The sequence below is a fragment of the Gallinula chloropus genome (genome assembly GCF_964237585.1).
Source record: "Gallinula chloropus genome assembly, chromosome: 6".
Taxonomy (NCBI): Eukaryota; Metazoa; Chordata; class Aves; order Gruiformes; family Rallidae; genus Gallinula; species Gallinula chloropus.
In genome coordinates this window covers 288,054-301,842 of record NC_140091.1, presented here as the reverse complement: position 1 = coordinate 301,842, position 13,789 = coordinate 288,054, and the positions used below count along the sequence as shown (strand labels likewise).

Genomic DNA, 13,789 nt, shown 5'->3' with positions numbered 1-13,789 from the left:
GCTTTGGTTCCCTGTCTCCGTGCACGTGCTCCCACAGCGTTTCCACGTGGCTGGTCCCGTGTTTCCAGCCTCATCCCAGGAACCTAAGCTTACTTTCTGCCAGGCTGCTCCTTGTGGTTCTTTTCCCTTAGCTTGTTTGCCTCTCGTTCTGTGCCTGTCCTGCTCAGCATCTTAGAGCAAATACAGGGATTTTAAACATACTTCTTAGTTATAATTGCATCAATAAAGAAACTGGGGTTTATGTATAATTTATATTTCTGAGAAGCCTTTCCTCTTTTTTTCTCTAATTTAGCTGAATTTAGGATGTATACACTGTGGCTGAATAGCAGGAGTGCTCAGCATACAGTGTCTCAGGACTTCTTGCTTGAAACCAGTAAAGTGTAAGTCTGGACATACAGAGTATAAACTGGGATAAATTCAGCCCTGTGTCTCAAAAAAAAATCACACTGTGATTTCTCTTTTACATTTTTTCCAAATGAAAGAAACTGCACTACAGACTGAACACAGTAATCACCTGTAAAATCTCTTTTTTCAGCTCTGATGAAGCTTTCTGCAAAGTCAATTTAAATTACCGCACGGAAAACGGCCTCTCTCTCCTTCACTTATGCTGCATATGTGGGGGTAGGTATTTGAATGTTCCTTTAACGTTTCCTTACACGGCCACTGATTGGTTCTGGCTGGTAACTGGTGGGAAGATCTCATTTCCAGTGGATTTCCTGCTGTTGTCCTTGTTGACATTGGACAAGCACCTGTGAGCATCACTCTAAGCTCTTGCCAAGGGGCTCGGGTCAAGCTGGACCGAACCCCATCACAGCTGGTTCTTCAGTCCGAGATCAGTTTGGGTCAGTTGCTCAGCCTAGCCTGGGCTGGGTCAGCCTGGAGAAGAGAAGGCTGTGGGGACCTCATTGCACCTTCCAGTCCCTGAAGGGAGCAGAGGAACAGGAGGGGAATCAGCTTGTTAAAGGGCAGAGACTGGCAGGACAAGGGGGCTGGAGTGAAGCTGGAGGAGGGAAGGGGGAGAGGAGAGACTGGGGGGAAGTTCTTTGCAGAGAGAGTGGTGAGGGGCTGGAAGGGGCTGCCCAGAGAGGGGGTGGGTGCCCCATCCCTGGGGGTGTTCAAGGCCAGGTTGGCTGGGGCCCTGGGCAACCTTGTGTAGCTCCAGGCCTGGAGGTTGGTGTCCCTGCCTGTGGCAGGGGGTTGGAGCTCTGGGACCCTTGGGGTCCCTCCCAACCCAGACCAGGCTGGGATTCTATGAAACATACACAGTTAATTAATTTGCTGTGGTATGTGAGCACTTGAAGGAGGGAGAGAAGCTGTTAGGTCCAACAGAGTCCTTGATTATTCAGAGGCAGATACATTTGTGGAGATCATCACTGTGCATCAGAAGGGTAAAGCTACCTGCCCATGGTGACATTCGTCAGCATCCTCAGGACTCCTGCCCTGTAGAGACGGAGTGTGGGGGGAGAGCAGTGCTCCAGCTCTGAAAGCACAGAGGAGTTCTGTGTCTGAGAAGCCAGAGATTCTGGAAACTTCTGCTCATTTATGGAGTTCTAGATGTTAAAAGAGGGGTTTGCTTCTTTACAAGTTCAGCTGTCCTTAACAGGTCTGTATGGAAGGGTGAACAGCGAGCGAGCCAGAGCGTGGGCAGACCTGCAGCCACCCCAGCAATGAGGACATGGTGCCTGATTCTGCTTGTGGGTTCCCCTAGATATACTGTTATGAGTTGTCTCAGGCCAGCAGATGAGCTGCCTCTTTGCTTTTAAGCTCACATGGAAGGTTCTCACTTCATCTGCACATTCTTTCCTGTGAATGACATTTTTTCCCCCATTTTCACCCCAAAGGTAACAAATCCCATATCAGAACTCTTATGCTGAAAGGACTGAGGCCCTCCAGGCTAACAAGGAATGGATTTACAGCTCTGCACTTGGCAGCCTATAAGGTAAGATATTCTGAATAGAATTGATTAAAACAAATCAGAACTGAGCAGCTTATTTGTCTGAACCATCTAGTTGGACTCCAGTTACAGAGTTCTGGAAGCAGTGGTGAGGGACTCCGGAGCACTGGGAGTTTGTCCATCCATTCTCCCAGCCACAGAGGAGGAGTATGAAGGGGCACATTGGGTCTGGTGAATCTGCATATGGCCACAGGGCTGGTGCCACAGCCAGGGCTTGGGCTGCCTGCACCGTGGGACTCGCTGTGAGGAACTGGGGCCGATGGGGTCTGTCTGCCACAGCAGGGGAAGAGCATCTTCAGCCACAGGCTTTCCAGGCTGGTGAAGGGGGCTTTAAACCTAAAGATGCCCAGAGCCAGGAGGAGGAGGAGGACCCCACGTCAGCAGGAGAGCACCTGAAGTAGAGCATGAAGGAACTACAGCCACTCCAGGCAGGCAGCTTCCCTGGGGCCCAGCTGAGATGCAAATGCAATTAGCATGGGGGTAAACAAGGGGAGTTGGAGGCACACACCCACCTGCAGAGCTGCTGTCTCATTGGTGGTGTGGAGATGTGGTGGGATGGATCCTGTGGCTGGAGGGTGGAATAGAAGGGTACAGGCCCTTCTGGAGGGATGGGTGAGGGAGATGAGGAGGAGTGGTGGCTGTCTGTGTCAATGACCAGCAGGACTTCATGGAGGTGGATGGATACTCTGCCTGGAAACAGGTGAGTAGCCACTGAGAGTTTATGGGTCAGGAGTAAGGGGAGTGCAAAGGTAGGGGACATAGTGGGTGTCTGTTGCAAGCTACCTGGTCAGGGAGACTGTGTGTACTGTTTGCAAGTCCTGGCCCTTATGGGGGACCTCAACCACCCCAATATCTGTTGGAGGGGCAATGCAGCAGGGTGTGAGCAGTCCAGGAATGTGTTGATGGCAGCTTCCTTCTCCAAGTGATAGAGGAGCCAGTGAGGAGAGGTGCCATGCTGCACCTTGTTCTCACAGCAAGCAGGAGCTGGTGGGGAATGTGAAGCTCAAGGGCAGCCTTGGCTGCAGTGACCATGGAATGGTGGAGTTCAAGGTCTGCAGGGCAGCAAGGAGGGGGCACAGCAAGCTCCTCACCCGAGGAGAGAGGCTTGGGGGTGCTGAGGGACAAGAAGCTCAACATGCTGATTGAGCTATCCCCAACGTAGTGATGTTTTAGCTATTGCAGAGGTGGCAGGAGTGCAAAGGAAGCCCAGTGCAAGCAGCAGGGACTGTGTCTGGAGATGGGAAGACAGACACAGCCCCATTTCCAGTATTTGCTATGGACAAGCTAAGCCAGTTTCCTACACCAAGTGCTGGATTTCATGAGTGCCATCCCTGGGGCCCTGAGCGTGCCCCAGGTGAGTAGAGAGCTGGTCACTAAATAGGCTGGAGGCTCCACCAGGAGCGGGGTGGCTGCAGGTTGTGGTGCACTGTGGGTGTGTGATGCTCTGCAGCTCCCTGCCTTAACTCTCTGTATCTGTGCCACAAGCTACCTTCCTCTCCTAGTTACTGCAGCACGAGCACTTGCTGCATCTTGCATTATGTCTTGTAATTTCTGTGTTGGTTTAATTTTACAGCCACTGGTACCCATTAGATGTGCAAGCTGTAAAATGGCAGCAGCATTAAACCCTTACACATCGTGGGATGAGCTGAGGGTTTACAGCAATCATAAAAGAAACTTTCCCCGTGCAATGCTGCATAATTAGCCAACTGCCTAGAAGAATTTCCCTGCCCTTCTTTAATGTCAATCCCAGTGAATGGTTTCCAATTAATAATTTAGTTGAAAGACAAAGCCCTGGGTTTAAGAGGGCTTTTGTACCGTCACAGGCTGCCAGGATGTTTTCATCACTTGGGAATCGTTCCCGTTTTGCTCTCAAATCTTGGTTTGTCTCTTTTCCCTGCACTGTAAAGCTGATAAATCTCTCACATCCACTTAGGCATGAAACTATATCAGCAACTTATTTAATCACTTGAGTCCTGTGATGCACCATCCAATATCTCTTTCAGGTTGCACAAAGCTAAGCAAATTAGTGTGGATTGTGAGACGTAAAATCAAATCCAATATAACATTTCTTCTGTAAGTGACATTTTAAGACTTTAAGATTTACCCAATTACAGTTTCTGTTGTATTATGGTTTTCAAAGTAAAACATAAAGGAGCCTGGAGATTCCTCAGAAACAGCACAGCAATGTGTGCTGAGACAGGGCAGCCTCCTGTGGAACTCCTTGACTACTTCTTATCTGTAACCTGAATATTTTGTGACGTTCCATAGCAGTAAAACCCAGCTAGGAGAACTGGCCTGGCTCACTAATTAGAAGAGAACAGTTCAAGTTAATTCAAGCTCAGCCTGTCATCCCAAGTTGCGTAATATCCAGTCTGTTACACAACTGAGGGCTGTGCTCCCAGGTCTGAAGCTCTGTGGTAGGAAAAGGGAGACAAACTTTGTCTGTTGTTGCCAAAGAGGAAACCCCTGATATTTCCTGGGAATAGGAAAGCTGTTTCAGTGTGAACAAGTGTTATGCTTCACAGGTGTGTCTTCAGTGCCCTTCCTCTGGCACCGATTCATTCCTGCCCTCCTTGAGGTGTCACTTCAGAGAGGCAGTTCACAGACTCGGTGCCTCTTTTGCCCTTGTGCTGTGTGGCTTCTGCTTGAAGCATGAAAACAAGTTGGGGGGGCTCAGCTCTGGGGTGGGTGATGATGGAAGGCGGCTCCCCAGGAAGAGAAAATGACAATAGCTGGAGTTGGTGCAGCTGGGACAGGCCATGGTGCCTGGATGGCAGCCTGGCTTGTCCTGCAGTTCACTGCTGCCCCCAGACAAATTGTTTCTCTGTTCTCTGATTAAGTTCTCCCTTCGTAAAGGAGACTTTAGGAGTGGTCACACTGCCTGGGCACTGTGGCTCTTAACGTGTTTCTCATGTTTATTTGGGTTGCTGCCACGTGGCAGTGCCCATGGCTGTACCTGTACCGGGAAGAAAGCCCAGCAGCAGGTGTGTGGGACAGGGAAGAAGTGGGGTGATGGGAGAAGCGAGGCCACAGAACTCAGTACAGGTGCCGTATACGTATCCTGAGGCCTCTTTGGGTGCCCTTCTCCTCTCTTAGGTGCTCTTATGTTCTGACATTTAAAACAGCCTGTGGGAGCACTTAATAATGGGCTGGGGACCGAGAGATCTCTGGAGACATCAGAAAACCAGAGTAGAGATGGGGTTTAGGTACAGGCTTTCATGCGGTGGGACAGGACTCCTGGTGCCATGACAAGCCTTCCCTCCGCTCCTTCCCTTGCCTCTGCTGCTCCTGGGGTGGCGGCTGGTCCCTTCGCTGGGCAGCCTGGCACACGCCAGCCTTTGCCTCCCTCCCTGCCTGCCCTCCTCTGTGCGGGCCCCAGGAGTAACAGGCTTTGCTGCATGCCTTCCAGGAGGACACAGAGCTGCTGACAGCGCTGCTGCACGGCGGAGCTGACATCCAGCAAGTGGGGTACGGCGCTCTGACCGCCCTTCACATCGCCACCATCGCCGGCCGGCACAAGGTACGTTCCCCCTTGTCCCAACAGCAGAGGCACTGGTGCTGCAGGACGTCCTGTTCGGGTGGGTGCCGTTCCAGCCAGGGCTGTGTGTGTGCTGGGAGAGCCACAGCTGTGCCTGTGGTCTTGCAGTGACCACATGTGCACGACACACACACCTCAGCTCTCACCGTTAGAGTCCTCGCAACAAACGGTGGTGTCAGATGGGCCAGCGTGTGTCAGCTGTAACGAGCTGCAGCAGCGTTACCTGCAGTGGCGTGTGTGTGTGAGCTGTGACAAAGTGTTAGCCCATCCATACAGGAGGGAACAGGCTCGCTCAGGACTTCTGAGCCGGGATGTGGAGTGGGGCTTCCCAGTACTGCCTCTCTGGTGGGAAGGAAGGCCAGCAAAGGAGTTTTATTCCCTCTTCGAGCCGGCGTGGGCTCTGCTCTGTGGTTCTCACCTCAGACAGGGACAGAGGCTCTCGGTTTAGGGCTGCTTTCTGCTTCGGGTGCCTGCAGAGAGAGCTATTGTCAGGGTAAGTCTAGCGTGAATCTGAACGTCCATACTGATCAGTCTCCTGTGGGCTGGAGATGTATCGCTATGGGGAGCAGGGGAAGGGAGAGAGGGATGGGATTCCCTAGATGCCTGTAATCAGGCCCTTCCCTTTCTAGACGTGCTGTCAGTCGTGAATGTGTTTTCTTATCATTTGCCACCTCAGTTCAGTCATTTCACACATCATCTCGTTCCTGTCACCCTGGCAACAGCTCACTCAGTGGAATTTATTTATTTTTTAATCTCTTAAAGTGCTGGGTGTACAAAACCACCCTGGTAATGATGGGTTTGTGGCTGTAAATGTGCTCATGAATTCAGGTGCTTTGCTTTTCATCTCCTTTGGGTCCATTAAGCACGCAAAGATTTTTGTCCTCTGCTTGAGTAAAAGTTCTAACTTCTGCAGAGTCTGGACTAATTTATGGAGACAGAAGCATCAGAATTCTTTACAGAGAGTTCAGTAAGAAATGCAAGAAAAAATAAGTGCAAAGAAGGAAACAGAGGTGATGTTAGTATTTGCCTTTATGCTGTGAATTTAGTTGTGCATCTTAGGCTTATACATTCAGTTCAAGTGTGAGGGTTTGGCTGGATGGCTGGAACAAAGCGGCTTTCAGCAGAGAACTGCTGTGTGCCTACATGGCAAGAAAGAACACGTCTTATGAACTCCCAAGTCTCAGCAGCCACTGAGCTGATGGGTGTAAAGAAATCCATCTCTTCTGCTGCAGTGTCAGACAGGCAGCTGATACACACACAAACTGCTGTACAGGTGGGGATGCTGTTCTTGAACAGGCAGTTCTGGCAGTTCTGTTTGGGCATTGATAACACTTCAGAAGTTCTCCCTGCTGACAATTAAACACCTGGCCTGGGAAACGATGCCACTGGCCACTGAAGGTCAGCTGAGGGGAGGCAACACCACTTCATCTCTGCAGTTTAGAGTTTCTTTGTGTTACTGTTTGTGTTTAGTCTGAGGAAATGCTCAGACCTTCAGGTCAGGAACAACACACTAGATTCTCTGTTTTGTTTGGGCTTCCAAAGGGACCAGTGGATCCCAGCTGGAACCTGCAGTCAGGAGGCTTTTGGAAACTGCACCAGGCACACTCAGCAAGGTTTGGCACTCAATCCCTCCGAGTTTCCACTGGAGGTACACACAGACAGAGGCAGTCCCTGATGTCACTGCAGGTCTCAAATTCCCTTGGGCTCCAAGGACAGCGATGCAGATGATGACACCAGCAGTGACTGGGAGGAATGAGCCAGGCTTCACAAGCACAGCCCTGAGCAGCTCACACACCAGCACTCTTGCAGCTGCAAGCGAGACCTCTACACCCTTAGTAAACTTTCTACTACAGCTTGGCTGCAGAAGGCTGCCTGTTGTGAGAGCAGAGGAGTGGAGACTTGGGGTGAGATTTAGTGCTGGTTAATGCAACGAGAGGGTGGTGGGTCCTGGGAGGGGGAGGTTGTGTCAGTTGAAGGTCCCCCTGTTTCTAGTGGAAATCTGTCATGCTGCTTCACCCTCTGAAGGGCTGTACGTGCAGCCTGTATGTGTATGACTCTGTGTGTGTGTGTGTACCTTGCCTGCTGGGACCCTTCCCAGGTCTGTGGGACACCAGGGCAACTGAGGATACCCGTGACCTTATCTTTGCATTACAGCCCCCAAACTCCTAAACCCAACTGGCATGTTCGTGTTTGGTGCTAAAGGCTGAGTTGGTGGCAACCTTGTGTTACCTGGAGAGCCTGTGTGTGTGAAGAAGGCTACAGCTTTCTTCCTTGGGAATGGCTATTATCAGAGCTCTTCTCCACAAGGACAGCGGGTCTCTACATAACTCCTTTTGTTTGTCTTCTCTGGGGACTGAGGATTCTTATAGTCCAAGTGCAGGCTGCTTCTTGTCATCTTTATATAGCTTTGAAACTTTCAGTCAGTTTAGAAGCTTCTCTGCTAGGTTAAGTAGCTTCTTCAGTCCAAAATTTCATTAATATGTGTGGGAATAAGGAATCATTTTTCCCACCCCATTTAAAAATAGAATAAATTTTGGAATGAGAAAAAAAATTCAGGGTCATCTTCCTCATTCCAGTAAGATATAAATAGTTATTTATACCAATAAATAAATGAGCTGCAGAGGTATACACACCAATCTAAGCAACATAAACTTTTGCTGCAGCAGAGGACTGACTACATTTAAAGGAAAGACAGGGAACTGCTGTAAAAATTGCTTTGCTCCCCATTTCCCTGAGGAGTCAGTCTGTGGCCTTGCTCCATCACCACACCTCAGACCACCAGCATGCTCTGGAACGAGGATGCTGAAGCTCTCAGCACCAGCTGGATGTTCCAGCTCATTTGAGCCTGTGTGGTGTATAAATATTCCATGTGCTCCACGACTTGGGGCTGGATTTTCCTTCCCCAGAACTGTGCTGTTCGCTGATTTTATCTGGTAAAGGAAATTGCTGCTCTCAGTGGGGAGAATGAAGAAGTATAAAGTAAGCTGACAACTGCATTAAAACCCATCACCCAGTAAGTTCAATAAACCCCTCATTTAGTCTGCTGTTGTGACAATATTAAATGTTCCCACCCAGGGAGGCCACTGCTGGATGGATAGTGCCTGTGCCTCGTGCACTGGACGTGTGGTGCAGCATGGCCAGGCTGGAAAACCGGTGTCATTGCCTGTTGCACCCTGAGTTGAAGCTGTGCTTCTGAGAGGGGATGTGTGCCTGGATGGAGGGTGCCAGGCAGGAGGGACCAGCGCTGCTGCCTCTGCCAAGCCGAGACTCTGAACTGTGAGAGGGTTTGTAGCCAGGACCTGTTAGGAGACAGGGAGTCAGACCCATCTTACAGACTTTCTGCATTAATTAATCCCTTTCCAGTTACTATTCCTATGTTAGACCAGCATGTTTGTCACCTCCTGCCTTCACTGGAATTTTTCTGCTACTAGGAGAACATGGAAATGATTTAAGGAGCCTTGAAAGCTTAAATTCATGTGATGGCTCACAAACCCCCCATTTTCTCCTCTCACTCCCTGTGTTTTATGCCAGTGCTGCATCTTCCCAGCCCTTTGCTTTATCTGACACCAATTTTTCAGACCTTCTCAGAGTTGTTGTAGAACTGGGAATGCAGAAATGGAGTTCACACAGCATCAGTGCAGGTGAGTGCACAGCCTGCAAGATGAGGAGGAATCAAAGATGCTCAGAACTTGCCTCTGTCTGAGGATCCCACTCCTGTGTTCTGAACTCAATAGCTATTCTTAATAGCTGCCATCAGACTGTCCAGACTGAGTGAAGGAAGCCTTTTTCAGCCCAAGAACAGGACCACGAGGTGTTTGCAAACACAACTTGAAAAAACAGAGTTAAGTCTCAGTAAAGGAGTTTGCATGGATCTGGTTTGCATGGACAGAATCTTTGGCAAGGCTCTTCTCCAGCTCTGCCTCCTCCCCAGAACTGTCCTGTGCAGCAAATGTGTCACCTGGGCTTAAGCCAGGATAAGTCTAAGTGCAGGCAGCACTTAAGAAGTGTGATACTGTTACCTGTGCAGCCACCTCCTTGCCCAGGACAGTTCCCTCTTAGTAAAATGCCCAAAAACATTTAAAATAGTGTCAAATATTTACCAATATCAGCAAAATATTTAAAAATTTAAAATAACCCATTGCCCCCCCCCCCCCCCCCCCCCATAGCAAGAGGAATCCTGGGGAGAACACTGTATTTCAAGTCATCTGTGGCTGCATCTTTCATTACTGGTTTATCTCTGACCTGTGTTCCATCTCACTGGAGCAGCTCAGATAAAGGGATGTGCAAAGGTGTGTTGCTGGTCTCCTCGTGCCCTGCAGAGCAGCATACATTAAACAGAGACCTTGTCCTGAGACAGACAGTTAGTTGTACATCCATCAGCAAGCTGAGCTCAGAACGTGCAGAAGCCCCTTTCACAGCTTGTTAATTTGGTCGGAAGTTTCCCCTTTCTGCATGTTGTCCTCACCCATCACTGAGCACACCCACCTGCCTGTAATGCCTGTGACAACTTTCAGGGCTTTCCAAGATTCCTCTTTCTTAGAGAGCTGGCTTGTCTGTGAAACTATCAGGACTGCCTCTGTACCCCTCTCATCATTTACAGTTGGGTGGAGTTTGCTTAATTTGACTCACAAAATTCTCTTTATCAGGAGATGACAAAGTAGCTAGCATGATTGCCACTGCTACAGCCCAGGAAAATGTGTCAAAATTCATCTAGTTTTATGTTTATCATCAGAGGGGGATCCACGTTGCTAAACACAGGGGGTTTTGTCTTGAAGATCCACCTGGCAGCTTATAGATGAATCTTAATTTTGAATTGCAGCTTGCAAAGAAATGAAGGAGAATCAGAGTTGTGGTCACATCCAGAGTGTGTTACAGCCTCCAAGTTATGTGCCTAAGTTGAAACCAGAGTGATCCAAAGAAGTTGCAGCCATATTCTTGTAAAACCTCCAGGTCCAGAGATGCCTTTCCAGAGGCAACAGCTGACACTGCAGCTTTAGGATAGGAGCTCACTGAAGGATGTCTAAGCTGAATCACTCAAAAGGCACCAAGACAGTCAATCACCAACTAAGTGGCTCTGTGTTCCCAGCTCTGGCCCACCAAGCTGCTGGGATACTGGGAGCTGCCCGGACAGGGGATGCACAGTGGGATCTGAGGAGGCAGTGCTGGGTCTGCCGTGCTGCTTCCAGGGCAGGCTCACAGCTGGGACAAGTGGAGCAGCCAAAACCAACGGGCAGCAGACACAGTGAGTGTGTTGGGACTGGACCCTACACAGAATGTATTCAGCCAGTTCCATGGAAAAAACTGTATTTGAAGTGAAATTGTGTGCAGAGGTAATCCCTGTGCACTCATGTTGCTTGGTAACAGGCGTTTGCTCTCTGAGAGAGCGTGGATCTGAATGACCAGCCCCACTCTCCCCTGTGGGAAGTGACGTGGTGGCCACAGCTTGGACAGCGGGTGACACGAGCGTGCGTCAGCACAGCTGATGTTAAGTGGCACCATCAGTGGAAGCCTTGGTGGCTGGGTGCAGGAGCAAGCAGCGCAGCATGGAGGCTGCCCTGTGCCTCTCCCGGGTCACTCCTGGTCTCCAGGGAGGTTCCCGCTGCGCTGCGACTTGTTCCCGGGAATCCTCGTCTGTCAAAATGACATGCAGAGCCCCTCAGTAACCCACGGAGCCCTCAGCGTGCCCAAGGACCCCTCGTGCTTCAAAACAGCAACAGCCCCTCAGCTGCCACGTGTAAGCCAGCGTGGTTCATCCAGGGTTGTTCTCTGCCAGCTTCCCGGACAGCCAGGCTGTGCTAACCCCCTGCTGCCCGGGAACACACCCGCCTCCGAAGGACCCGAAACCTGGGAATCTGGAAGAAAGCACTTAGGGTTATTTATTGAAGCCAAAGGACTGTTATCTTCTAAAATACAAAGAAATACTTGTCCTGAGGGGGTTTTCCTTGAGGATTTACCTTCACACATTTACATGTAACAGTTCTTTTTTCAATTTGTTTCTAAAATCTCCGGTATGTTTATTATTATTATTATTTATTGCTCTTTGCTCATAACAGTTGGAAGAAAATCAAAGGAGGAACTCCAGGTAGTCATTTCTGTGCCTCTCACTTCATAAACCAGTCTTTTTACTGCAAACAGACTTTCAGGCTTATTTATAAAGCATCAGTGACATTCAGTGTTCAGTTAAAGTACTGTAAGTTAATCACTTTTACGTGTTGCATGTGGCTCCTCACCTTTGCATCTGGAGTCTTGGGGGCTCTTTGCTTTTTAAGAACTGCTGGTGTAACGTTTCACAACCCCATTTCAGTACCAGGCTGGTCGTGTCTGTGTGTGTACTGCTGCTGAGTGTGCTTCTCTGTTGGGCTCCTAGGCTGTGGACATCCTGTTGCAGCACGGCGCCTACGTGAACGTGCAGGATGCAGTGTTTTTCACCCCGCTGCACATCGCCGCGTACTACGGCCACGAGCAGGTACCACAGAGCTGAGCAGAGGGATGCTGAGGGTCTCACTGTTACACAGACCCGCTTTACATTCCAGGGCAGTACCATGGAAGGGCCTCACTGAGCTTACACTTGTAAGTCAACCTCTGGCTGGTCTGAGACAGTGTCAACATGAAATCCCTGCCCTGGGACCCCCTGTGCTGCACCCTGCAGAAATGGGTACCTTCCCCCCAGGTGACTGGGTCGCCAGCTTGGGTCACCTCTGAACAGACGTGGACCCAGGGGCAGGTTTCGTTTGGTGTTTCATTCACCCCACACCCCAGAGATTCCCTAGGGAATGTGGGAATGCTTTCTTACCCCTCCCCGAGGAACGGAACGTCCCTTCCCAGCAATAATGAAATGGTGTTTCTGTAGGTTGTCTTGGAACTCACACACTAACTAGCAGGGACTTGTCAGCTCAGGGAAGCAGTGATCCCTGGGGAGCAGAGGGTTTCCCTGGGGCACCAGGCACCTGGCTGGTCTGGCAGCACTGGCTTTGCTCACACACCACAGGCTTATTGAAACACAAGCTGGAGTTCTGACCAGAACTGGCATTAAATGTCCCAATTCTCTTTCTTTTCCTGAAATATAATTGAGATATGTTAATGTCACAGTGTGGCCCTTTGGCCTGAATAGCCCTTTTATGTGAGATGTGATAATGGGTTGTCTTTGGTTTTTTGCAAGTCGCTCCCTACACCTTTCCTTGGCTAAAGGCTCCTGTTCTGGGACAGTTTCAAGTGTCAAAGGATGACCTCTGGGTAGAGTGTGTTTTCCATCCCAGTGACAGGTTGCTTTGGGTGCACTGAGGAGCTGCTGTAGGAAAAGACCTTGAAACAGCCAAGTCCAGATGCAGAGAGGGTTGAAAATGCTCTGTTGCTGTGGCTGGGTGCCAGCAAGGCTGTGGCTGAGGGAGTGCTCCCAGGACCCTTCTTTGTGCTCCTCGTCACCCAGTAACATTAAGAATCAACTTGTGTGTTGGGCTGATTAGTTTGCTTACTTGCCATAAGCCACTCCTGAAGGAACAGTCAGAGTCCTGTGAAATGCTGAGAGCTCCTGTGGTGCGTTGGGGATAAGAGGCACTGCTCAGAAAGGCAGCCAAGGCTCCAGCATCCCTGGGCTTCGAGGGCGTTGGCGCTGTGATGCTGACCCCTCAGCTCAACCAGTACGTGTGTCTCGTGCCCAGCCCTTGCCATGCCGAGCCCTTTGCCATGCCTAACCCTTCAGAGAGTGAGTGAGCTCTGCCTCTTGGGAAATGTAATGCTTTTATAGGTATGCCACTTAAAAATGAGCTTTCTGTTGAATCTCATCTCCTGGGTTTAACTTTAAAGAGATGCCCACATGTAATATAACCTGATGCAATATCCTCTCTGATTCTGTCAAAAGCTTTATTGTCATGGGATGTTTTAATTAACCTTAATGAAATATTCAGGTAACCCACCTCTTACTGAAGTTTGGAGCTGATGTGAATGCAAGTGGTGAAGTTGGAGACAGGCCCCTCCATTTGGCTTCTGCCAAAGGCTTTCTCAACATTACAAAGCTCTTGGTGGAAGAGGGGAGCAAAGCTGATGGTAAGGAAAAAGATTTTTTAAAAAAATCAAACTTAACACTGTGTTTTATGAACAGATCCAGGCTTTGAACCTTGACTTTAGCTTCCTGACACTTGTGTTTGTGTATCATCTTTGGGCAAGTGAAATGGAAATTGCAGTTGGAGAATTTGGTGTGATTGTTTGGACACATGGTTTGTCATCTCACTTGAATTCTGTTTCCATTAATAAGCTGAGGTGAAAAACAGCAGCAGAAAACAAAATTAAGATTAATGTAC

The 13,789-nt window shown here is 49.6% G+C and overlaps 1 protein-coding gene across 1 annotated transcript in view; it reads left to right on the top strand.

Moving 5' to 3' along the window:
- Window positions 1-13,789, top strand: part of LOC311193083 (serine/threonine-protein kinase TNNI3K) — a gene marked incomplete at its 5' end in the record, with an annotated part of 46,263 nt that overhangs the window by 3,611 nt on the left and 28,863 nt on the right. Inside the window, 5 exons of the mRNA XM_084265809.1 lie at window positions 536-621; window positions 1,842-1,939; window positions 5,364-5,474; window positions 11,860-11,958; window positions 13,397-13,535. Coding sequence (XP_084121935.1) covers window positions 536-621; window positions 1,842-1,939; window positions 5,364-5,474; window positions 11,860-11,958; window positions 13,397-13,535 — 533 coding nt within the window. The remainder of the gene's footprint in view (window positions 1-535; window positions 622-1,841; window positions 1,940-5,363; window positions 5,475-11,859; window positions 11,959-13,396; window positions 13,536-13,789) is intronic.